Below are 27101 nucleotides of genomic sequence, written 5' to 3'. Positions count from 1 at the left end.
CTTTTTTTTTCTTTAAATTTATTGATGTATTTGTGAATTATGAATTTTTCTTAGTTTAGAATCTAAATTTTAAATTGACAATTTTGTTTTTTATATAATTAATTATCGATCTTCCTAGTTAAAAAAAGATTTTTTTTAATAAATATATCACTTATTTAGGAACTAGATAGGTGTTGCTTGCGCTATATTGCGGGTCGGGCTGAATTTTTTGTAATGTAAAAAAGTGTGCTCAAGTGTTGTCAATGTATTTTAAAGAAGAGAAAAAAATTCCACGACTTAACAATATGAAAAGAAAATTAAAAAAAAGAAGACTATCAATCCCGAAAAATCCAAACATATAAGGATAAAATGGTAAAAAAAAGTCAATGAAAAGAAGTTTAAAAACAAAGAACCAGCACATCTAGGTGATGTTGCCAAAAACTTGCAAGTGGGATCATGCAAACGAGATAACACAATAAAAAAATAAATGGCGGGTTGACATGTGAACTAGGACTTAGGATGGGTTGGGTTTCAAAAAAAATTAGGGAGAATTGACCCGGTGTGAAACAATAAAACACATAGATTAACCCTTAACTTGGTCAACCCGTGACAAACCTAGTCAAACTTAAGTCAACACTCATCGACTATTTTTTTTTTCTAGAATGATGTCATTTTTTATTTATAAAAGGGCTAAAAATTAAAATTTAAAATCAGAACATTGAGGGCCTAACCTTAAATATCATCAAACTTTGAATTAAAATGTGAAATTAAAAAGAAAAATCAAATTAATAAAATAATTCAAAATAGAAAATAAAAATCAAGAGAATGAGAACTAAATTTTTTTTAAAAAACCAAGATTATGGATCAAAGAATGAGATTGAAAACAAATTAAAATTTGGTAAAAGGGCTAAGAATCAAAATCTGAAACAAAACATTTAAGGCTTAACATTAAATGTCATTAAACTTTGAATTAAAAGGTAAAATTCACAAAAGAATCCAAATCAAAAATAAAAACTAAGAAAATAAGGACCAAACTTTAAGAAATTAAAAATCAAGATTATAGATCCAAAGATAAAATTGAAAATAAATTGAAATCTGACAAAAAAAAAGAAGCTAAGAATCAAACTTAAAAACCAAAACATTGAGGGCCACATATGAAATGTTATGAAATAAAAGGATAAAATTGATTTTAATGGTCAGCATAAATCTCAACAGGGAAAAAAGAGAGAGAATGAAAAGAAAAGAAAGGGGCACCTCACATGAAAAAGGATGTTGTAAAGCTTCAAACCCTATAATGAAAGCTAGCATTCTTCCATTGAATAGTGGCTCACGTGGCACTAAAAAAGCGTGAAGTTGACTCACACACTAGCACTTGCATTGCATATATCATTAATTTTTTTAAAATATATTTTAAAAATAAAAAAAAGATTAAATCATCCTTAATCCAACTTTATAATAATAGAAAAACCTATAGAAAATGACAAAAACACTATTCGATGCAAAGCTTAAAAAATTTAATTTTAGAAGCAATTTAGTTATTTCAATTAAAAAAACATAAAAAAAAAATTACCCCTTAAAAAATTAAATGAAAATAACTTTTAAAGATAATTTAATAGTTTTAGTGATCATAAAAATATGAGATTACTATAATAACCCTTATAAATTTAACAATCACATTTAAACTCTTATATATAAAAAAATCAAATTACCCTTCTAGCAAAAAGATAAAATGATAAATTTACTTTGCAAAGAACACCAAATTATAAGAGCGTGTTTGATAGTGTGGTTGCGAGTGCTTTTCAAATAACTTTTCGTGTCAAAATGTATGCTAATGATGTTTTTTTATTTTTTAAAAATTATTTTTGACATCAATATATCAAAACGATCCAAAATATATAAATCATATTAAATTTTAATAAAAAAAAAATTTTTAAAATTTTTTGAGAACACAGCCACAGCCGCGTTCCCAAACAGTACCTAAGTGTACAGAGTGAAGAACTGAGATATTTTACCTTTTGATATCATAGTGTGAAAGTTTATTCGAAAATAAAACAAAAAGAAGCAAAAAACAAGAAGCAAAAATTTTTCAGAGACGAGAGTAATCAGTGCAACTGTGAGCTCCTCCTCACCTCCGACAATGTTCTGTCATGCTCGATCTCATCTCCGCCGCACCAACATCACACTAACCACCACTCTCCTCCGTACTCTAACCACCGTCGGCGCCGCCGCCTATCCTGAGATCCCACTCCTCCAAGAATCTACCTCCTACACAGTAACACCCCCAATAAAACCCTGGCCTCAACGTCTCTACCCAAAACGCCTAATCTTCATGATTACCCACCAAGAAAATCTCGACCTCGCCTTCCAAATCTTCGACTACGCTGGAAAATATCACCCTGGTTTCTCCCATACTTACGACACTTACCACTCCATCATCGACAAGCTCTCTCGTGCTCGCGCCTTTGGTGGGGTAGAATCTCTACTCTCTCAACTGTCACGTAACTCCTCTCACATCAAATGCGGCGACGATGTTTTTATCTCTGTAATTCGCAATTATGGCCTTGCAGGTAGGCCTAGATTAGCCCTCAAAACATTTACGCGAATCAAAGAAGAATTCAGTATGCAGCCTTCTGTGAAATTATTGAATACTTTATTGAATGTTTTTGTGCAGAATAAAAGGTATGATTTAGTGGGTTCTACGTTGAAAAATTGTAAAGATAAATATGGGGTTTTGCCTAATGTGTTTAGTTTTAATATTTTGATTAAGGCTCTTTGTAAAAAGAATGACGTAGAAAATGCTCTTAAGGTGTTCGATGAAATGCCCACGATGGGAATGATTCCAAATCTGGTGACTTATACGACTATTTTAGGTGGGTTTGTTTCACGGGGCGATTTGGTTAATGCTGAGAAGGTTTTTAGTGATATTTCGGATAAAGGGTGGTTGCCGGATGCGACTACTTATACAGTTTTGATGGTTGGGTATTGTAAACAAGGGAGGTTGAGTGATGCTATCAAGGTAATGGATAATATGGAGTATAACGGGGTGGAACCGAATGAGGTTACTTATGGGGTTATGATTGATGCTTATTGTAAAGAGAAAAAATCTGGTGAAGCTCGTAACTTGATTGATGATATGCTTGATAAGAAGTTTTTGCCAAGTTCGACCCTTTGTTGTAAGGTTATTGATGTGTTATGTGAGGACGGGAAGGTGGAGAATGCTTGTCATTTGTGGAAGAGGATGTTAGAGAAGAATTGTTTGCCAGATAATGCAATAATGAGCACACTTATACATTGGCTTTGTAAGGAGGGGAAAGTGTGGGAAGCCAGGAAATTGTTTGATGAGTTTGAGCAAGGTACGATTCCAAGTCTTATGACATATAATATTCTCATTGCAGGGATGTGTGAGAGAGGGGAGTTGAATGAGGCAGGCAGGTTGTGGGATGATATGGTGGAGAAGCGTTGCAGGCCCAATGCTTTTACATATAATATGTTGATTAAGGGTTTCATGAAGGCTGGGATTGTGAAGGAGGGAGTTAGGATTCTTGAAGAGATGTTGGATAGTGGGTGCTTGCCTAATAAGTCAACATACACATTATTGATTGAGGGGTTACAGGAATCGGGAATGGAAGGAGATGTGGATAAGGTTGTGTCTATGGCCATGGCAAGCAGAGAAGTAGATGCTGATTCTTGGGATCTCTTCTTGCACAAGATTGTTGGTAATCTGGATTGTGGGACTGGTGCTCTTGATAGATTGTTAATGGAAAGTGCTACATAGAGATCCATTCATCGGACTTCATACAGTAATGGACGAAGTGGTATTTGATTATTCGAGGGCACTGACTGCAGAAGCTCCCAGTAATTTATAGAGTTGCTAACGTTCACTTAGCAGGTGCTCTCTCTGTCTTGGTTTGGATGTCACTGTTAAGAGAGACTGAAAAGCTCTGTGAAGCAGCAAGAGGAGCATATTGTAGGATTTTATGTTCAAACTGGCCTCAATTGCTGAACTACAGAGCAGATAACTGAGGAATTTTTAGCACTATTAGTTTTAATAGACCGTTGGTAGTTTTCAAGATAATGCTTGCATTGGTGAATGAGCTGTCATGCCCAAAACACATGAGCTGCTGTTAGTTAATACGTTATGCAAAATTTGTTGCTTATGTAGTCTGAAAATTCTATCCAAGGGTAGGGCATTGGTATTCTTAAAGCTTTGAAAGAAGAGGTGCGCAATGTGAGGACCTGGTTTCTCTCTCTTTCACACACACAAAGAACCACAGAGGAAGCATCTGCTAGGTCTGAGTGCGAGCTCAGAGATACTGAATAAGGTAACTACTTTCTCTTTCTCTGTCTCTCTCCATCACTGATTGATGTTCTCATGTATTACTATGGGGTGAGTAATGTAATGTATTCTTCTCCTTGTATTTAAATTTTATTTTTTGTTTACCAGGGAGCTAGTAAGTTTTAGTATTACCCCCCTCTTTCTCTCTGTTTTTGGTTTTTTTAATAATAATTCATTCTTTTGCAACGGTGATTTTGATTTGAATAATTTGGTTGATATCACCATAATTTAAACGTCCTTTTGCTATGGATGAAGCTTTTCAATGTTATGTTTATTGGTAAAAGAGAAAAGTTGAATTCTTTCAACTATTAATACCTAATTTGGCGCATTAGAAGGCCTAGCCTCAGAATTTTAATTGTTACTTCAAATGTTGGTCGCTTTTTTGCTTATCTTTTTCTCTTAGCAACTAATGCTTGTAAATTTGATTTTAACTGACTGACTTCTTTCAATTTAAGCCCATAATTTGTAGCCTCTTTTATGTTAAAAGGATGAAACTTTCAACCATGTTTGTCTATTGTTTTCTCCTTTCGTCTGCTATTACTGGCAAACTATGTGGCCTACTTGCTGGAACTGTAAAATTCTATGAAACCTTAAATCTGGACTGTTGTGTGTAACAGGGACATGGCTTAAGTGTCAAATTGTGGGGGCAGTGCCTTGTTAGAAATCATGGAATACAGACATGCATAACAGCCTGCTTCTGAGAAGAACATCTGTTTTTTATTTTTATTTTTATTTTTTGTGTAGCATGTCAATGGAGGAAAAATATAAGGATCAAATCTAGCTAAACATATGGTAGCAATATTGAGAGAACATAACTGATTTTTCTCATAACAGAACAATGAATCTCTGTTGGAAGATCGTTTCAGCTATTGGCTATAATCTTAAGATGGTCAGCCATTATAAAACTGTTGGCAATGAATTCTTCTTCTTCTTCTTCTATTTATTTTCCTTCTTGCGTGTGTGATAAGGATGGAAGATTACAATTGGTGTTGTGGCTGAATATATTCAGTTTTCTTCCACTTTATTCGTTGTAAATTAACTTATGTTCTAAATGATTGAGCTTGGCTGTATATTGGTGGTTCATTTGTGAATATTGAAAGATGGAGTGCAAGGAATATTTTATAGAGAAGACTAGAGCTTGATGTCTCTGTAATCTTCCCGTGAAGCTATTACTGATTAGCTTAGGCCATCTGTCAGCTCTTGATCTCCTCACTTTCCAGGCAGTTTGTAAGTGTGGTATTCTTCATTCTTGAAATTTCCCATGTTAACATTGCAAAACCAAGCACATAAAAGGCTCCCATGGTTTCTGATTCTGAGGACCCAGCAACCGAAAAGAACATGTGCCAATCCTTCAGTCACTAGACCTTTGCTGTTTACAACATGCAAGTTAGGAGACTTGTCTACGAGGCATGTTCATAGTCATACTACTGGTATACAAGAACTACAAGGAACATGAATCCTTACGTCCATGTATGGGTGACTTCCCAATTCTCGTTCTTCTTTGATCTGTTTTCTACAGCAAAAGTTGCCTTCTCTTCATGGATGTATCTGAATTATGCTCTCCTGTATTTGACATTTCAGCACCGCCTACGTCATTGGTTTGCATGTTGTTTCTTATATGCTGCAACGTTTCTAATGAGAAGTTTCGGGTTTGTTTATGTAGCCGTAGAAAACCTGCATTGACCACAGGAGTCTATGGGGAGAAAATCGATGGGGAATTTTATGGTCCAGGTGCTGTTGTTAATGCTTTATTCGTCAATGGATAATGGTCTTGTTTTCATCAGATGGATGATTCCAGCACTTTTGATGTTGTGGGTAGAAGTTGGAAACTCTTGGATCCACCAAACCAGAAGAAATGACGTGTATGGAAATGCCAAAACAGTGTCGTAAGTGATCAAGAATGGTAGCCAAGCGTTTATGCTTGTTCATAATGCTACTTGGTATGTAATGGCGTCAAGGGATCCTCAAAAAATTTGGATGCATGATGTAGCGTGTGTGATACTGTGATTCAGATGGTTTGAACACATTTTTTTCAGAAATGCGTTCTTTCCTAGTTATGTACTGATCTATTAATTTTTATATTTCTAGAAAAAAACATAAAAATGAAATAAATTGAAAAGGAATTTGAAAAAGGATTGAATATATGGTTTCTGATAAAAAGGGAGCTAATAGATAGTTCTTGTTAAACTCTAGGAACTTGTTTGTAATTAAATCTTTTCCGAGTTAGAGACATGAATAATGCTTGGAATTTGCAACGATAGGCGATAGGCAATAGCATCCTTTCTCTTCCCTTCCAAAAAGAAAAAAAATGTTGATGACCAGTTACTTTCCTTGTAAGTAGAGGCAGAATCACGCGACACCCATTACCAAACACCAAAAACCCCCCGCTATCTTATAGCTTCTATAAACTTTCGCGGTCGTCTAGCACGCCAAAATCGGCCAACTAGACTATGCTCCCTACTGTTCGGTAAAATGCCTGAACGAACTGTGATTTTAATGGGGCAAGTTGAACTTGTTATTTTCTTTACTTCGGCTAAAGCACCGTTATAATGTTGTTCTCAGTGAGCCCACTTTTAGTACTGTTTTGTTTGTTTTTTTTATGCAAATTGTTTGTTAAACGTGGACGCTGAGTTGTTTTTTTTGGTGAATTACATGATGGAATGGGTTATTGTGGGGTATGATGCATGTGGGTTATTGAACGGTGCTCATCTCGAGGCATACAAAGATGAGGACGGTTGAGGAAAAGGCTCTGACATTGTTTAAATGGACGAGGAAGAGTGGAAAGGTGATGCCCAATGGGTATAATTTAGATTGTGTTTTAAGGTTAAAGCTTGGTGCTTTAAGTGAAGGGATGGCCGTTCATGGGATTTTTACAAAATTTGGTTTGGAATGTGATCAATGAGCTGGTGCTGCTTTGATTGAGTTGTATTGTGATTGCGAGATATCGGCAATGCCAAGAGATTTTATAATGAAAGGATTAGCCCATGTTCAAGTGCTTCGAATTTGCTTATGTGGGGGATTGAAGATGCGGAGTTGATATTTAACAAATTGAACGAGAAAAATTCAGTTGTGTAATTTGATGGTTGAAGGATAAGAATGAGTAGCTGAGTTGAGGATCGAAGAGATTGTTTGAGACAATGCCTCACAAAGCTATATTTCCTTTGAATATTATGATTTCTGTGTATTCAAAGAATGGTGAAATTGACAAGGTTTTGATGCTTTTGAAGAATCCAAAGGCGAAAGAAATCCTGTCACTTGGAACTCAATGATATAAGGTTACATTTAAAATGACTGGCTCGAAGAAGCCTTGAAACTATATGAGACCATGAGCTGATTGTTAATAGACTTCACAAGATCAACAATATTTTCTGTTCTATTTTCATGATTGATCATGCCATGGATCATTTCAACTAGGGCAGATGCTTCCTGCCATCTTGAGCATGCATAACGCCATTTGTATCAAATGTTGATGGCGGAGCTTTTCTTGTTGATATGTATTCCATATGTGGGAGCATATTTGATGCTCAGAAATCTCACTCTTGGCCCGTTGTGGCTGTTTGGACAGCTCTTATTAATGGATATGCACGTCTGGACTTGGCTCTGAAGCCATTATGCTGTTTATGCACATGTTAGAGCTAAAGGTGGTCCCTAATGGAGCTACTTTTGCTGGGAATTTTTTCTTCCTATGGTCGTGCTACCCTAGTCAAGGAAGGGATGGGATTCTGCTACACAATGGATGAATATTATGGAGCAACTCCATCTTTAGAACATTAAGCATGCGTGGTGGATCGAGCAGGGCAACTACTAGAAGCAATTCCAATTCAAGTAGATATTGTCATTTGGGCAGCTTTTCTCAATGCTTGTTGGTTTTGGAAAGTAATGGAAGCGGGTGATAGGGTGGCCAAGCTTTTGTTCAGTTCGGATACCAAGCCAAACTCAGCTAATGTCATTTTGTCTAACATATATATATATATATATATGCAGCATGGGGAAAGTGGGGAGAGAAGCTGCATGTGAGAAATGGATTGAGAGACTTGGAAGTGAAAAAGGATCCTGGGTGTCATTGTATTATGCTGAACTCTGGACTTAATGAGTTCTCAGCAGAAGATAGAACACATCCACATTGCACTATAATTTATAACACTTCGGAACAACTTACAGCAAATCTAATATTCTTTGCTCATTGAACTGTTTTTCTCTTTCAATGACAGTTGATTATTGTTTTAGAGAATCAGATCAATGGTTAAGCTTATTTTACTGGTTGTTTAATTTATGTTTCTCTCTACTAATTAACAAGTATAAATGATGCGAATGATATAAAAGAAATAGCAACTCAAAAGATCACTTTCCTAGCTTATTCTAGTGGTATGATCTAAATTTAAGCTTTATATTGCTCATTGAAAATTATTCCACTGTTCATAGTCATGTGAAAAGAGCAAGTTATTTCTGTCATGTATCTGCTATAATGTGTTCTTTATTGAAGCTGTTGTACTATAATTTGGATGCACTTCAGATGCTGCGTTTTTCGTTTCCTTAACCACATTTATGTTTTCGATGTTGATCTGTTGCAGTAATTGTTCCACTTGAGTGGTCACTTTTCAGAATCTTTTTTTGGTTATGTTTATTTTTTCACCTATGATCATGCTGGAACTCATTCCCTGTAATTGCCGCCAATGGTTGGCTTCTCATCACGAATGTTATTGTTCCAAATTTAAGCATTGAATTTCTGTCTTCGTTTTCATGGTTGTGATTCATCAGGATATTGGACAATGAAAGCTGGCTGGCACTTCTCAAGCCTGTGGATTCTCAGAATATATCCTGTGTCAGAACAACGCTTCATGCACATTAGAGCAGGTCTGGTTATTCTGCTCATACTAATAATAATAGTAGAAATAACAGTTTTATTGATTTATTGTCACTTTTGCATTTTTTAAAAATGATAGTTGAACTATATAAAAGTACTTTTAAAGAAGTTCTTTAAAATTCTAAGTTGAGGCATACCAATGATTTAAAGTTTGATTTTAGTTAGATTTTAATTTAAATAAATTCTGATATTAACCTTATCAAATCAGGATGATCTATAAATTAACTTGTGACCTATTTGATCTGGTAAAATTAGACTTAAACCTGATCTAAAAAAATTAAAAGATTTAAATAAAAAAACTCAAAAGATATCATTTTAGATCAAAATAATAAAGTTGATAACCTAATAAGTTAGCCTGTGATCTAATAACCCTTACCCTTTCTTACGGACCTGTGATCCAATGACCCTTACCCTTTTTCGTTTCGGACCTCGGAATGGGTCTCACAAGTATGGTTCTCTCTTTTATAGATGTGTTAAAGCTGATGCCTCTCTTTTCTTCAGCACACACCTATTAAATATGTGTCTAAGTTGACCTTGTTTGGCCACTTTTTACCTTTTGCTAGTGAGGACATGAACACAAATCATTCCTTTCAGTTTCCCCAAGGATACAAGTAGTTATTTATGTCTTTTAGATGGCCTTTTTGGTAATCATTGGAAGGGCATTGTTCTAGTATATGCTGAGTAGAAAAAGTGGACGTCACGAGTGATTAACATGTGGGTTTTCAACTCAGGTGAAGGCTGACCTGGGAAGGAAGGAAAATACAAAAGGTTCTGGTTAACTATCTAATTAATGTGCCTGATATTTTGTTAAAGTTGCATTCTACATTATTTTACTACCGTTTCCTTTCTCCTCAAGGTGTGCATTGATGTTTAGGAATTCTTGCAGATATGAAGGGAGCTGATAAAATATTTCAGTTGGGATTTTCCACAGCATCTAAAATTATGAATGAATCTAGTCTGTTGCATGTGCAGGCGCGATTTTCCTTGATGATCTCATTTGACAATGTTGCTCCTGTATTTGCACTCATTTGGGGAAAATAACAGTTGATTATAGTGGTACATCAGATACATTTAGGCTTGACACGAGAAGCTACCATCCTTCATTTTAAGTTTTTAATTTCATGATAATATTTTATTGATTTGACAACATTAGTTAATTTTATATAATCATAAACATCCGTCACTACAAGAGCTCCTCTTTGAAACTTCAGCTGCTTCCTGCCTCTCTGAAGTTCAGGAAAATTGATCACAGTGAAATATAGAGTACCCTGTCACAAACAAGAAAATATGTTAAAATTTTGTTCGCGCGCGCGCGCATGGAGATCATACTTTGTTAGGAATGTAGATTAATTTTAGAGATTTAACAGAGGATATGTACACAAAACAAATGTCTTTCTCTTACGTGATTTTGTTAACTCTTGTCATTAGCACTGTCATTAATCACTAGCTGCAACTGTTTGGATTTCTCTTCATTCTTTTCTAGATCCCATTTTTCTGGTTCTTCCATGATCCCTGTTTTTCTGTACTTGCAGTACAGTATTAGTTGAAGAAATCCCAAGGGGCTACCAACAAGATTTGGGGACTGCCAAAATTCAAGAAATTAGGTTAAAGAAAACCAAAGAGCGCATGAACCGCAAAAGTTCTTGTTATAACCAATTAAAGATTGAATAATTGTACAAACCGCGAGAAAGAGATCATGGCTCAGTAGTCCATAGGCCATCCAAGAAGAACTTGCAAGGAAGGAGAAAAACGATAGGTAGAATGGCATGTATTCTACGCTCTGTGTCATTATCACCTTTTTCTGCAATTATTTATTTAGATAATTTATTAGAAGGAAAGCTTGAGCAAATAGTTGCTTCACCGAAAGCCCTGAGGGAGACAGATAACTTAGATATTGAATGTGTTTATGTTGTGCTAGACATGCTAAATTTATTTCACATATTTGTTTATGTTTTAGATATGGTTTTTTAGCTTTCAACTTTGGCTGTATATGGTGAGGTAAAAAGAGATGAAGATGGCTCACCACAACCACTAGCGGAGAACCATACATTGCCACAGAGGCCACAAGAGCAACACTCCCAACAAATATCTTGCGATGGTGGTGATCATGTAAAGCAAAAGCTGAGATAGCTGCCGTGATGCAGAAAACTAGGATAACAGGTATCACTGTGATTGCAACCTTTATCTGCACACCAATGGCTATTAATTGTAAATACACATAGCGATTCATATGCATACATCCATGCATTTATATAGCCAAGGAGTTGTGTTACTTTGTGTTCTGGCTGAAAGGCAGCAAGGAATAAAAACGTACTTTGAAATACACAAGCGTATGTGTAAACTTGAGTTGTTAGTCTACGGTGTGCATGCTAGCATTGATAATTCAAGCATGCAAGGAAAAACATTTCTGCAATAGTTTGACAGATAAAGTTCAAATAACTTGCCTTTCCTCTGGCTGAAGTGAACCAAAAATATATGAAAATGAAGGAAAACTCGAAAAGAATCCCTAAACCATTGATGGTGACCACAGGGAAGTTTTCCCATCTGTAGCTTACGACAGGCAACCCATACCAGGTGTACAGGAGACAGTTTAGCAGTGCAATGATGTAAGGAACACATGAGAACTCTTCAGTGCTTTTCTTCCTTATGATCCTATAGAAAGTTAATCTGGAAACATAAAAAAATTAAGACTTTGAGTTTCATTTTCAAATGTTTTAAAATGACAAACTAATATTTTGTTTACAAGTATCAGAGTCTTGGCATTACATAGGTACTGAAAAAAGCAACATCGAAGCTGCATTCCCTGCAATAAAATCATGAAGATTTGATATATTAGTTAACTTGAGTAGAATAGTTATATTTAATGCTAGATAGCTGATACAGGGAAAGAAAAAACAGAGAAGAAAGTTATACCCATGACTCCTACTGCTAGGCGCAGCGTATCTCCCATGTTATTCTCTCTGCAATGATGGTCCTAAGTTGAAAGAACGGTCCCAACAAGAACACTCTCTAAATTACTAGCTATGAATGTCATGTGAACTGTTTAACAACGGGGGATATAAATAAGGGGGGGGGGGGGACATGTATAAAGAGAATATAGTGCTGTCGACGTTTTCATGGAACCTGTGGACTGCTTTATCTTAATTTGTGGATGGAAAGAGCTTGCTTAATGTTGAATTTGTTTTTTATAATCTTTAATGGGAAATTGTCATAAAATCAGGTTGGGTTTTGAGAATAAGATTAGAGGAACAAAGACAAGGAATTCTTTGCTGTTGCCTGTTGCAAGTGGAAGATGCCATGGCACTTCCACTTGCTAGAAATCCCTTATGTGATGTTTGGCTAATCAATCAACATGCAGTACGTTTATTAAATGTTTTTCCCCCTTTGTGCCTAGCAACATTTTCGAAGGCAAATGTATATGACGATATGCACTTTCATTTTTCGTGTAAAAAAAGAAGACAACCTGGGCGCACCCCTTACACAGACACAGACACAGACACGTACATAAACCGTGTTCTCTTCAGTGAATCAGGACATTTATGCTTCTTTATGTTCGTGTCACCATCAGAGAACTTGTCAAGGGTGATCATGTTTCTAGGGATACTGCTAAGAGATCGAATTAGAAAAGATAGAAAGTTTGTTAAAAGACCACCCATAGTCGAGGAGTTGTCCATACGTTCTTACCTCATTAGCATACCTGTGCTGTGTTAGAGTGTATCATGAAACGATCTGCAGTTTTTTTTTAATCTCTTTGTACAGGTATCCCATTCGAAAGATCTGGTTTGTGCATGCCTGTATTAATATATCATTTGTTGAGAGAGAGCTGTGCCATTTTCCTACTATGAGATTTGAGGCATTACTGTTGATTATGATCATAATGAAAGCAACATGCATGATTACTTTCTAAGTTTTGGAAAACAATGCTTTCACTTCTTAAGATCTGAAACTTCATCATCAACTGTAAATGTTAAATTTTCCAGTTTTACATTTGTACCACTGCTGCTTTATGTATTTTTTTCACTCATGATTTTTATTTTTCTTTTTTATTGAAAAATAAATATATTTTTTTTCAAAAATTCTAACGAGTAAATTATAATTTAGTTGTTGTATGTTCTGTGTTTTTTAAGTTAGTTCTTTTGATTGACTATTGTTCACTGGTATTTTTATTTTTATTTTTCTTTTGTAATTGTCTAAACTCTTTTGAAATGCATTTTTGTTGTTGTTTATAGTAGGTGAGGTTGGAAAATATGACTAGAAGGGTAATTTAAGAAAAACAATTAAATTGCCATGTCACACTAAAGGAGGATTGAGTTACAAACAAATTGATGTAGGATATTTGTTTTCTAGATATTTTTATTTTTTTTCTATTTAGCTTAGGAAATCAAATATTGTACCTACTAATTTTATTTTTTCTATTTAATTTTGGAATTAATCTCTATAATAACTCACTGATTATTTATTGAGATTTTTTTAGGTAGACTATGGTTAATATAAATATAGTTATTTAACTTGTATTTCAACAAACTTTGATGTTTTTTTTTTAAACAATTAATAAAGAAATAGTTCTCTTTCTCTTTCATGTGGAATTATCTACATTGTCTAACATTTTTTGTTTTCAGCTCTTTTTATTTTAATTTTGCTTTTTTTCATTTTTGTTTTCTTCTTGTTAGGTTTAGATGCGTCCATTGCTATTAAAACTTAATGATTATTGGTAATTAGTTACTTGTTGTATGCTGTTAAATAATTATGACTGATAAAAGTCACAGAACAAGATATGTTCATACTAGAAAAGATGACGAGGTTCTTCCTAAAAAAAAGATATCCTTAAACTATTAATAGAAGACATGTAGAATTACTCCAATTAGTGGAAAGTCTAAAGGATTGTGAGGTGAGTAATGATCACGAATCTACAAATAGTTTTTAAAATCCTTTTTAGAGGCGAGAGGTACAAAAAAGATAATTTTTTAATCAAGATGAGTATTATAAAGATTTAAGATTTCAGATAAAATTCTTCGAGTTAAGTGTTTTTCAATTAGATTTGGTAGACCTATTTGGTTTGGAGTTGTTTAGTTTGTATTTTAATAGATTTGGAATTTTTTATAATTAATGAAGAGAATATTCTCTTTCTCTTGTGTGAGAGGCTATCTACGGCTTAGGAAATAAAAAATATGCTTCTAAGATTTTCGACTCAAGCCCTTTTCATTCAAATTCTTTTTTTTTTTTTTCTTATCATGTTCGGCTATATCACAAATACAGGGATATCATTACCGACGTTTTTAAACTGAAAAAAAATCAAGTTATTAATTATTTAGCTAAAAACATCGGATTTCAAAAATAGTTTACTCAATTCTGATAGGGCTCCCCCCACATCAATTCTTGGAGAATATCGGCATGTATGAACTTACAAGAACCGTAATATTTTCAAAAATGTTCTGCATCCACATCTTCTGGCCAGAATATTTAAAGCTATTTTATTCCAATACTCTTATAGGAATGGTTCTTAGAACAAGAGAAGAATTTTAATTGGCATCAAACCATGCATTTTTTTTAGTGAAATGCATTTTAAGTGGTTGCTTTTAATAAAAATAAAATAAAATTTATTCTAATTCTAAAAAAAAAAACTATTCCAAAGCCCCCCTTAAACATAGTTGGCCAAAGATCTTTAAAATTCAGCAGGAAATGAGTTGATGAGAAGATACATTTGAAGTCATCCTCTCCTATCAAGCAACATTATATATTTTATATGATAAAGGGATAGACTATTTTGCTATGATGGTGATCTCGGCACCCTTTTGGCTGTCTTCCATTTTTATTCTTTCTTGGCCTCCAACACTTCATTAAAATTCTTTATCCTCCAACACTGGGGTTTCTGATGCCTTGTTTTGTCATATGGTTCTGGTTCTTGAATGTTCTGCAGAGTCCACAATCTAGCTTCACATCACAGTCAGCATAACACTCACTCGTTGCTGTTAACTGCTTTTTACATCCGCTTATTTGAAATTATACTCTTAAAGTCCGATTTTTGGACTGTAAATAGGTCAATTTCTTAAAAGTTTGGAGGATAATTTCAATCGCCATTTATTGGTCATCCATACAACTTACATAAGTTCTTTTCAGGGCACACTGTGCTGGGATTACGAATATATTCTCTGTACAGAGATGACTCGCTTGCACCATTTTACTTGTCATGTCAAGCACACTGAACCTTAGATATGGATGCTTGAAAATGGCTATTGATAAATCTGCACGAGTTATAAGAAGAATCAGAAGTCTGGTGAATGCTATGGCCAACAATATGGTTTCAAGTTAAATGAATCAAAGATGAATGTTTGGTCATTGTCAATGCTAGGAGATGAAAATTACATAGACTATTCTAATCTTATCTGCTTTTTCATGAAACGTTTTATTCACATTATTCCACAAAAATCTCCCCGTTCTGGAAAGGGAACTCGGAGCAGAGTTGAAGCTGATGGAAAGAAGAGAGAAATAGTGGACTCTGAAGGACTCAATTGGACTGGTATTCATTCCTTTTTTTTATCACTCGATTTTAATTTTTTGATTTGATTCTTTCATATTGAATTTATTTGGGATTTAACTTGGTGATTTGTTTTGATTGCCTGTATATTAGAGTCTCCCGATGTCAAGCAAACTTTTTCACATGCGATTGATTAATGCTTATTAATGATAATAGGTCTGGAGCTACACTTTAGTTCTTTTTAATTAATATGAAGATAAACCTCTTTTCCAGTCTGGGATAAAGAAGCTAAATTAATACATTAATGAGAAATTTATTTTCCAGATCTTCTCATTGTACTTGAATCTTAAGATTTCGCTATTTATTTGCTGCACCGGATGACAAATGTGCGCAGCAAGATTTTTTTATTTATTTTAATACCACTACCAGTGCAACAATTACTGTATCTTTTCCAGTTTACCATGTAAAGTAGTGGAACTACATGATAGAATAGAACCAGTTTACGCAATCTGCCTGCCATAGAACTTGGGAAAAGACTTGTGGAGGATAAATTACACAAAGTATTCCAATCACAGTGGGCAAGCAAAATCATATTTTTTTAGCCCAAGAAAAGATGTTGCCAAGGTGTAGTCTGATGTTGAGAAGCATTAGAGAAAAATAATGCTTTGCAGCTTTCATTTGGATACATGTAGGCGCATGAATGAAAGACTTATTGTGGGTTAGGTGTTGGATAGCATAGGCCAAAAATCAAATCTTTCAGGGCCTGCTAGTGCATATATACTATGGAAAAACCACATGAAAAGAGCTGCTTGTTTCGATTTCTTAAAATCCATCGATCCATGGTAGATTCAGGCTTTTTATTTAGATCGGGAAAAAAAATCTTAATAACTCGGCTCATCTACTAGTTCTGGATTAATATCAAAGACATGATACGTAAGGGACTTTGTCAAAGCTGACTGTTTGAACTAGAGAGTAAAGCCTGAATCTACCATGGATGGATTTAAAAAACAGTTAACATACTTTCTTTTTCTTAAAAAAAGAAAAAAGTTATAACTTGTAAAGCTTGAACGTGGTACCTCTATCTGATAAAAATTATGCACTTCGATCTATTTTATCTTTTATTGCTTATACTTTGCGATGATGTTGAGACTTCCCCTTGAAATTATGGGTCAAGGCTTATATATGATATTGATGATGTCAACGCTTATATTTTAGATAATTAGTTATTTTTTTTTATTATAGTAATCTAGTTGATTTTTCCCCACACACATATTTAAAAAAAAACCCACATTTAAAGGTGTCACGAACTTTTGTTTTTTTGCTAATGATGAAGTGGGTTAATGTCCTAAACTCATAATTTTTCTCTTTCTATGAAAGGTGTTCTACATAACCATATGGATAAGCAAGAATATTAAACTTGTCTAGTGATGTGGCCAACCACAGCTCACAATCAATAAGCTAACGTTTGCTTTATGTCAATTTCTAACCTTCGATGAGATGGCCTTGTCCAGGACTTCTTGTTTGTCCATGAAGATCAAGCACTAAACCTCGCACAATTGTAGGACTTCTATAATGCCTAGAAAAGACAGTAGATGAGACAAATGTTTGGAGAATGCTATCGATCCTTATCCAACCTACTAGCTCGTCAAAAAATCCAAGGCATGAAAGTTAAATACGGTAGATTGAGACTCTAAAGTCATTTTTCACCTAATCTGTTTAATGTTTTCCTGCAATTGACCAGATGGTGAAGAAAGAATTCTCCTTTCAGTTTGAATCCTTTCTTTCCGAGCTGGTGAGTTCAACTCGCTGAATTGAGAAAAGGTGTGTTTTCAGAAGGCAACATTAATTGCCAAGAATTTATGTTGCTCTTGGATTTTCTATCAAACACGATAATATATAGGTACAGGATTTTGGCCATGGAGGAAAAAATAAATAATCAACATTCCTAAATAATTTACCACGTTAGAATTAAGTACTGGATAACAAAAAAAATTCAAAAAGTTAAAAAGAAGAACTATGCACGAGCATAAAAGAAAATGACGTCAAAAAAAGGAAATGATAAATAGTAAAAAGAAAACTTATAATAATGAGTTTTGTCAAAAAAATAAATTATAGATTGCAGCTCCGATCATTGGGTCTGTAATGAACAGTATGTCGATAATCATGATAGATTAAGGTAGTTTTTGGTGTTACAGTCTAATTATATTTTAAAAAAAAAATTAAACTTTAAATTATTTTTTATGTTTTTAGATTGTTTCAATATAGTAATGTCAAAATTAAATTAAAATAAATATATTATTTTAATATATTTTCAAATAAAAAACCATATATATCATAGTCTTAATCAAGCAATAAATATCACTATTTCAAAGACTAACTATATCTATTATTATGATTATTATATTAGATAGATGTGCTATCAGGGGTGTAACTAGAAAATTTTCAAATAGAGATGATTATTATAAAAACTATAAGGTTAGGGAGGAAATATTTTATTTTTAAAGAGTCCAAATACATAACAATTATGAAAATTTAAAAATTTAAAGATCAAAATTAAAATATTTTAAAACTTTAGGGAGTTACGAAGAATTACGAAGAATTTCTGGGAGTTGTGAAGAAAACTTCAAGCTTATACTGGTCGTGGTAATTCTGCTCCTATATGTTATAATGACCGAGACAAAAGATCATAATAAAATCTTGCAAGGCTATAAAATTAAAAATTCAAAGTTAAGTAGAAAAGATGCTTAAAATTAAAATTTAATTAGAAAAATAATTAAAACAACAAAAATAATATAAATTATTTGCCAGAATTTAAACACAAACAAAAAATTATATCTAAAATTTAGGTTGTTTTTGTCGGATTACATATTTGATATATCCAAGCTATTTTGCAAACTTTTTTCTTATTTATCTAGTGAATCACAACACTTTACGTGTCAGTTTTTGTATGGACAATTGAATACCTCAATCATGCGGAATCCGGTTTGATTATGACAAGTGAATTTAGGGTACTTTGACAGTAAAAAAAATGACAAACAGTGATATTCATATAAGAAGTATTGTTAGAATCCATCCATAGATTGAACAAGTGAAGGTTTTGGCTGTTAGCCACAGGTTCAACCATCTATTCATCAATTTCATTGTCAGGTCAAATCCATCATTATTTTTTTATTCTTACATATAATTGATTTATTCTTAAATAAAATAATTTTATAAAAATAAAATGACCATTCATCAACCCAGCTAATTATCTCGTCCAACCGATCACTGCGTTAATCAGTTTTCAGAGTCAACTGCTCATATTTAACAATGCTTTCTGGTTCAAACCAGATGCAGACTTTGACAAAAACCCAATGGCTCTGTTCATATTATTATTATGATAATGTTTCTATGCTAACTTTTTACTAATCCAACCTTTCCATTATACATAAATACAGCACTACAAGTCTACAACAGACCGACCCTAGTCGGGAAATTCTTACCGTTCCTAGTGTACTTTCCGGTGGTGGTTGTGGTTGGATAAACCACTATTCCAAGAAAAGGAAGCCAACCATCCCCACTTTTTCCATGCCCCCAGATTCCCAAAATAGCATTATTTTTTAATTGAATTTGCATACTCCTTGGGCCAATACAAGGTTTGGCCGTTTGTAGAGACGTGTACATCAGCTTTATTCTCTCGTCACGGATCTCCACCCTCCATTGTTTTCCAAGGGCATGTGTTGCTTGTAATTAAGAGAAACTACGTTATTAAAACCATGGCACTCGACAGCAGAGCTAGGCTAGGAGTTGTGTACAACCAAAATGTTTGTTCGAACCTTCCTTCTTCCTTGAGTTTCAACTAGTTTGAACTTTGAACGTCTGCTTCCAGACAACTATGCTAGTTACCAAACAGAAAAGTAAAGTGATACATCTTTCCATGCATTTTGTGGGAGCAAGACTATTTGTTTCAAATATTTTATATAGCTGGTGTGATTTCCTATATAATGTGGGATTAAAGCTGTCGCCGGTACTTTACATACGACCACTCTTATCTATATAACCGTTGCTGGCATATTTATATTTGACCAGTATGGTATATTTATTAAATACTATATTTATCTTGTTTTATTTATTAAAAATAAAATAATATTTTTAACTTAATTTATATATAATTTTTTTGTATTTAGGTTAAATCATGTACTTTTAGAATAAACAAATTAAAAAGAATTATAACCTCCTTCTCATTCATGTTCATATTTATTTTGTGTTAATTAAATTGTTTTAACATGAAAGTTCGACATCTGGTTAAGGGATCAGGACTTCTCTTCACTGCCTTATATTTGAAGCCATGTAGTTCATCGCTTCAAATATGGCGGTTTTAAGAAATCTCCTGAGCCTTGCCAATGTCGATCTCTCTCACTAGGTCCAGGTTAGACCTGGTTTCATAGAACGAGGTTTAATCTTAAACACAACTTTCAAGAATCCAAGTAGTATTTCATCTTTCCTTATGCAATTTGAAGTGATATTTTGTCTTCCGTTTCTGTAAAATCTGGTATTTCGTCTTTCCTTCTGCAATTTGGTATTCAGCTTCTGCAATTTGATATATATGTTCAGTTTCTGTAATTATTTTGGTATTTCATCTTCTGCGTTTAGTTTTTGCAATTTGATATTTTATTTTCCGCTGCTTTTGCATTCTGATTCTCTGTGATTGTTGATTATAGCTATTGAAAGAGATGGTTCGCTTCAGTCTGTAAGTGTGAGGTTGGATGGGAAGAACTATTCATATTGGAGTTATGTAATGATAAATTTTTTTAAGGGTAAAAAGATGTGGAGATATGTCAATGGAACCTATACGGTACCTAAAAATACTGAAAAAGGGGATGTTGTTTTGATAGATGCATGGGAAGCAAACAATGCAAAGATTATTACTTGGATTAACAATTCCATTAAATATTCTATAGGTATGTCGTTGGCAAAGTATGAGACAATAAAGGAGGTTTGGGATCATTTGTAAAGGTTATTCACGCAATCAAATTTTACAAAGCAGTATCAATTAGAGAATGATATACGAGCTCTTCATCAGAAGAATATGAGTATTCAGGAGTTTTATTCTGCTATAACAGATCTCTGGGATCAATTGGCTCTTGTAGAATTGGCAGAACTAAAGGCATGTGGTGCCTATATTGAGCATAGAGAATAGCAACGATTGGTACAGTTTTTAACAGCATTTTACAATGATTTTGAAGGACTTAAAGGTTCAATTCTGCATCATTCTCCACTGCCTTATATTGAATCTATTGTCAGTGAGTTATTGGCTGAAGAAATACATCTTTAATCGTATTCTAAAAAGGAAATTCTTTCTACTTTGAATCCTTCTGTACCAATGGTACCCTCTAAGTTATTCTCTAATAATCATAATAAACCTCACACAAGGATTGGCTTCGACGAGTGCAATTTCTGTAAGCAAAAAAGATCATTTGAAGGCTCAGCGTTCCAAATTGAGACAACAAAATCAATCTTAGAAGCCTGGCAGCCAGTCACAGTCTAATGCTCATAAATCACCTCAGGGTTATAAATCACCACACCATAATACTGCAGCAGTAGCTTCATCAGGCTCTATCACCGATCCTAGTACTCTAGCTGCGCAATTTCAGAAGTTTCTCTCCTTACAGTCACAAGCAATGTCCGCTTCTTCTTCTATAAGTCAGTTGCCTTGGACTTTCTCGAAGCTGCACATAAGATCGTCAAAAACTATTTTTCCTCGGGTATGTCACATTCTGAATGGGTCTTGGATTCTTGAGCTTCACATCATATATCTCCATATTCTTTATCTTTTACCTCTATATCTCCTTCGCCCTCCATTCCTGTTATGGCTATCGATGACACTCATATGCCCTTAGCAGATGTTGGTTCTGTTGTCACACTTCACTTGTCTCTATCTAATGTTTATCTTATTTTGAAACTCATATTGAATCTTGCTTATGTTGGTCAATTATGTGATCCTGGTGATTATTTAGTCATATTTTCTGGTTCCTTTAATTGTGTACAGAATCTGCAATCTCAGAAGCTGATTAGAACAGGTCGTAAGGAGAATGAACTATATATTTTAAATGAGTTAAAAGTGTTAGTTTTCACCGCTGCTGCTACTACTATTGATTTGTCTTCTTTTCGTTTGAGTCCTTCATTTTCTAGTTTTTATTTATGCCATTCTTGTCTAGGTTATGTTTTGTTTTCTCATTTAAGATTTTTGGCATCCATAGGAGCTTTAAAAGATTGAACACTTGTGATATTTATGATTGTAGTGGATGTAAACTAGTAAAATTTTTCGCTTTACCTTTTAATTGAAATATTTCTATTTCTTTTTTACCTTTTGATTTGATTCATTCTGATGTATGGAGACCTTCTCCTGTTACCATAAAAGAAGAGTCTCGATATTATATTTCATTTATTGATGATCATACTCGTTATTGTTAGGTTTATTTAATGAAACAGTGTTCTGAATTTTATGAGATATATACAGCCTTTCAAGCTCTTGTGAAAACTCAATATTTTATTACAATCAATGCTTTAGGTGTGATTTGGGTAGGGAATGCACTTTTAATAAATTTTTTCAGTTACTTACCTTAGATGGAACCATTCACCAAACTTCATATACATCACTCCTAAGCAAAATGGTGTTGTTGAAAGAAAACATAGGCACATTGTTAAAACAGCTCGTTCTCTCTTGTTGTCTACTTTTGTTTCTAGTGAGTTTTTGGGAGAAGTTGTCATTATTGTTGTAAGTTTGATTAATACAAACACATATTCTTATATTTTAGGTTTTTCTCCTTTTGAAAAATTACATGGGTATGTTCCTGATTATTCCTCCTTTAGAGTTTTTGGTTGTACTTGTTTCGTCCTTCATCTCATGCAGAAAGCAATAAGCTGTCCTCTCGATCTGTTATTTGTATCTTTCTTGGTTATGGTGAAGGTAAAAAGAGGTATCGTTGTTTTGATCCAATAACTCAGAAACTTTAGGTATCTCGCCATGTAGTCTTTCTCGAGCATATACCTTTCTTTTCTATTCCATTTACTACTCATAGCTTGACTGGACCAAATATTATTCATATAGATCCATTTTCTGAGGATTCTGATAGTTTATCATTTCAAGTTTCTAATACCTCAAATACCCCTTTCCATGTTCGACGAATTTGTACTCATCATTTTACAGATACTGACACTTTACTCTCTGGCACACCTGAAGCTCCATTCTTATGTACAACCCCTTAAGCTTCTTCTGAGATTGTGGATCCACCTCTACATCAAACCACACGCATTCATAAGTCCACAAAACTGCCAAATTTTTCTTATTCTTGTTATTCTTCATCTTTTACTTTCTTTTTAGCTTCTATTCATTGTCTCTCTAAGCTCTTTTCTTATAAAAAGACAATTCTTGATTCTCTTTAATAGCAAGCTACGGATGAGAAACTTTCAATTTTGTGTAAGACAGATACTTGGAATTTGGTTCCTCTACCTCCTAGTAAGAGTGTTGTTGATTGTCGTTGGGTGTACAAGATCAAGACTAATTCTGATAGGTCCATTGAGTGATACAAAGCTAGGTTGGTTATAAAGGGATACCCTCAACAGTATGGTATGGATTATGAGGAGACATTTGCCCCTTTTGTAAAAATAACTATTATTCGTACTCTTATTGTTGTAGCTTTGGTTCATCAACGACATATCTCACGATTTAATGTTACAAATGCCTTCTTGAATGAAGATCTTCAAGAATAAGTTTATATGATGCATTCTCCTGCTGTTTCACATGACTCTGGGTATGTATATAAGCTCAAGAAAGTGTTATATAATCTCAAACAAGCACCTCATGCTTGGTTTGAGAAATTTTCTATTGTGATCTTATCTCTTGGATTTGTTGCTAGTAATCATAACTAACTCTTTTTATTAAGTGCACTGATGCAGGTCATATCATTTTGTCCTTATATATTGATGACATGATTATTATTGGTGATGACATTGATGATATCTTAATTTTGAAGACAGAGTTGGCTAGACAGTTTAAAATGAAGGATTTGGGTTCTCTTCGATATTTCTTGGGTATTGAGGTAGCCTACTCACCTAGAGGTTATCTTCTTTCTCAGTCAAAATATATTGAAGATATTTTTGAGCGGGCTAGACTTACTAATAACAAGACCGTAGACACTCTCATTAAAGTTAACGCAATGTATTCTTCTTCTGATGGTTTACCATTGACAAATCCGACTTTATATCATACTATTGTTGAGAGCTTGGTATACCTCACCATTACTCGTCTAGATATTACATATGTTGTTCATGTTGTTAGTCAGTTTATTGCTTCTCCTACTACTATTCACTAGGCAACTATTCTTTATATTTTGTGATATCTTAGGGGTAGAGTCTTTCAAAGTCTTTTACTTTCATCCACCTCTTCCTTAGAGTTTTGTGCAGACTCTAATGCTAATCATGACAGTAATCCCACAGGTCGTAAATCGGTTACTGGTTTCTGTATCTTTTTAGGTGATTCTTTTATTTCTTGGAAGAGCAAGAAACAATCTATTATTTATCAATCCTCAAATATTATGCTATAACATCTACTATTAAAGAGATTATTTGGTTACGTTGGTTACTTATGGATATGGGAGTTTCACTCTCTCATCCTACTTATATATATTGTGACAACCAGAGTTCTATTCAGGTTGCTCACAACTCGGTTTTTCATGAACGAACTAAGCACATTGAGATTGACTATCATCTTACTCGCCATTATCTCAAACATGACACCATTACTTTGCCTTTTGTTTCTTCTTCTATGGAGATTGCATATTTTTTTATAAGTCGCATTCTATTTCTAGTTTTCATTTTCTAATTAACAAACTCTCGATGCTTGTAGTTGCCGCATCGTGAGTTTGAGGGGAGATGTTAAATAATATATTTATCTTGTTTTATTTACTAATGGTAGAATAGTATTTTTAACTTAACATATATATAAGCTCTTTATATTTAGGTTAAATCATGCATTATTAGAATAAATAAATTAATAAGAATTCTAGCCTCCTTCTCATTCATGTTCATATTTATTTTATGTTAATTGAACTGCTTTAACATCGGTAACAACATCCCTAAAGTGCTAAAAGTTTTGTCATTTTAACCTTGTATTTTAATGCTAGGCATGACAACTCTTACACTTTCAATTCGGACATGTTGGGTCTATTCAGCTGAACATGTTCATTAGATGTCTACTACATGTTGCCATGTATACATAAATAAATGTAAGAAGGAACCAGGATGGCCACAGATTGAGAGTGTTAGGATTGGTATGCCTGAAGTTGTTGTAAGTTATGGGGTAAATTGAACAAAATCTTAAACTTGGAGGACCGTGTACATGTAATTTACCTAAGACATGTATGATGTCGTTGGCTAGTTGTTGTTGAGGATATATCCCATAATCCTCTCATGGCTATCCATGATTCTCATTTAGTTGATCCTTAATTGTATTCTATTCCGATCCAAGCTTCACGTATGCTCAAATCCCACACTCAGCTTGGGGGGGCGTGGAGGATATCCGTGAATCCTTATGCCATGACAAATAACAACAACTGAAGAAAGAAAGAGGAAACATGAATAATTGGACTAAAGGATGGTGGTGTGTGTCTTGTTTTTAATCCCATGTCGTATATGTCTCTGTTCTCATGTCATATGTTTGTCTTTTCATCCAATAGAGGAAAATAAGAGAAAAAAAGAAAAAGATATGTGATTGTCCATTGCTGTGTTCGGATCCTTTTGTTGTTATTGCTTTACACATAGCATCAAAAGTTGACGAATTCATCAATAATAGTTTGCCAAATGTACTATAGTTATAAGATTTACAAGGGCAAAGTTGCTGAAATTACCCCCACCTCCTTCCCCTCCAAATTTGGAAGAGGATTTCATTTCTCTACTTGCTTGAGGCTGTCAGCTACAAGTCTTCGAGTCCACTGCATGCCTAAAAGTCAACAAACATACATTTTCTTTTTTGGGTGGGTAGCATATGTGCTATTACTTCAGCATAAATTTGGTCTTTTGGACTTGAGGTTGCTTCAAAACTCAATTTGCATCAATAGTTTCCCATCGACTTTGGGAAACTATTATCTTTCTCTATTTTCTTGCCCTGCTTTCTCTGCTTCTTTTTTGATGGAAAGTATGGACCGCCGCCGCCGCCGACGCCGCAAACAAGCTAAAATTAACAATTCTGAGTCTGAAGGTTAGTTTAATTTTTTTTATCTTCGTGGGTTAGTTTAATTTTTTTTATCTTCGTGGTAAAAGACTGGAGGTTTCAACTTTTTCTAGACCTGAAAACAGTTTATTATGTGTCTTTGTAGGTGTGTAGGATCTATCTGCACTGAGATAACTTATTGTTAATTTATTTATTTTCTTTTTTTATGCAGAGGTCAGTAGTATTGAATGGGAGTTTATAGACATGAGTGAACAAGAGGAAGACCTCATTTACAGAATGTATAGGCTTGTTGGAGAAAGGTAAGCTAACAGTATAGTAAGAATCTCTCACCACATTCTGCTTGTCATCATGACTTTCTTCTCCATTATCTTCAACTAGTTTCCCATTTCTGGCATCAATTAGTGTATCATATTTGTTCTTCGAAGGTGGTTTATGCAGAAGCAAGCCTCTGTAAAAAAAAAAAAACCCTCAAATTGCCTGCTCATGAAGAAGGGAAGATGCCCTTATCAAGGAAAAGGGAGAAGAAGAAATTGAGTGTTGTAGTAGAAAGTTTTGCCTCCTACTTTTCCCCTTGTCCGTCAATTTACCTGTCTTTCTGTAATTGTACCATAGTATGAAGTCATTTACTGCTTCTCAACTCACTGTTTCTTTTTGCTACGTCCAGTCAACATCAAGACATCAATATCCTTCGTCCAAAAATACCTTAACCAAAGACCATTCCAATATTGATTATTAAATGACCAGATCGACTGGTGGGTTGACAAGTAGGTGCCTTCTGCACTTTGTTGCAGACCAAAAGCTCATAGCATTTTATCCATCTATACTCAAAAGTTTTTGTCTGGTCCTTCCCAGAACTTTAATCCTTCCAGTTTCAGCAATGCACATTACTTGTATACGCACAGTCATGTTAATGTTTACAGTGATTGATTCTTGGTATCATAAAATGGGGCTCATTTGCAGGTGGGATTTGATAGCTGGAAGGATTCCAGGCCGGAAAGCAGAAGAAATAGAGAGGTTTTGGATAATGAAACACCGTGAAGGGTTTGCTGAGAAACGAAGGTTGCATAGCAAAACGAAGTCCAAGACTTATCGTTAGGCATTAACTTACAATGTTTTTCAAATAGGTTCTTGATTAATTTTGTTGATTGTTTCCTTTTGTATTAATTAATTTTGTTGATTGTTTCCTTTTGTATTTGTTTGTTGTTGTTTGGCTTCTAAAATCTGTGCAGGGTTTTGT

At 34.2% G+C, this 27101-nt stretch overlaps 3 protein-coding genes across 4 annotated transcripts; 2 read left to right on the top strand and 1 right to left on the bottom strand.

The window, feature by feature from the left end:
• The first annotated feature begins 1979 nt into the window (after nt 1-1979).
• LOC133678956 (pentatricopeptide repeat-containing protein At5g16420, mitochondrial) lies at nt 1980-6354 on the top strand. Of its 2 annotated transcripts, none has more exons than XM_062101491.1 (2): nt 1980-4301; nt 5979-6354. In XM_062101491.1, the coding sequence occupies exon 1, from the start codon at nt 2117-2119 to the stop codon at nt 3752-3754; it is 1638 nt and encodes a 545-aa protein (XP_061957475.1). In that variant the 5' UTR covers nt 1980-2116; the 3' UTR covers nt 3755-4301; nt 5979-6354. The 2 variants fall into 2 exon arrangements, with proteins under 2 accessions (XP_061957475.1, XP_061957474.1); XM_062101490.1 differs by lacking the exon at nt 5979-6354 and adding an exon at nt 4933-5385.
• A 3852-nt stretch (nt 6355-10206) lies between these two features.
• LOC133678401 (bidirectional sugar transporter SWEET3-like) lies at nt 10207-12245 on the bottom strand. Its single transcript, XM_062100691.1, has 7 exons — nt 12093-12245; nt 11946-11982; nt 11624-11846; nt 11203-11364; nt 10861-10980; nt 10582-10761; nt 10207-10447 (listed from the first exon to the last, which is right to left on the bottom strand). Exons 1-6 carry the CDS (start codon nt 12127-12129, stop codon nt 10591-10593), a joined length of 750 nt encoding a protein of 249 aa, XP_061956675.1. The 5' UTR covers nt 12130-12245; the 3' UTR covers nt 10207-10447; nt 10582-10590.
• A 13121-nt stretch (nt 12246-25366) lies between these two features.
• On the top strand, nt 25367-27056 carry LOC133678436 (uncharacterized). The gene is made up of 3 exons (XM_062100727.1): nt 25367-25891; nt 26076-26163; nt 26825-27056. Exons 1-3 carry the CDS (start codon nt 25495-25497, stop codon nt 26958-26960), a joined length of 621 nt encoding a protein of 206 aa, XP_061956711.1. The 5' UTR covers nt 25367-25494; the 3' UTR covers nt 26961-27056.
• Nucleotides 27057-27101: the final 45 nt, after the last annotated feature.

The sequence above is a fragment of the Populus nigra genome, chromosome 18, assembly GCF_951802175.1.
Source record: "Populus nigra chromosome 18, ddPopNigr1.1, whole genome shotgun sequence".
NCBI classification, from domain to species: domain Eukaryota; kingdom Viridiplantae; phylum Streptophyta; class Magnoliopsida; order Malpighiales; family Salicaceae; genus Populus; species Populus nigra.
The sequence above is the reverse complement of the archived record's forward strand: the minus strand, read 5'-3'. Positions and strand labels throughout refer to the sequence as shown.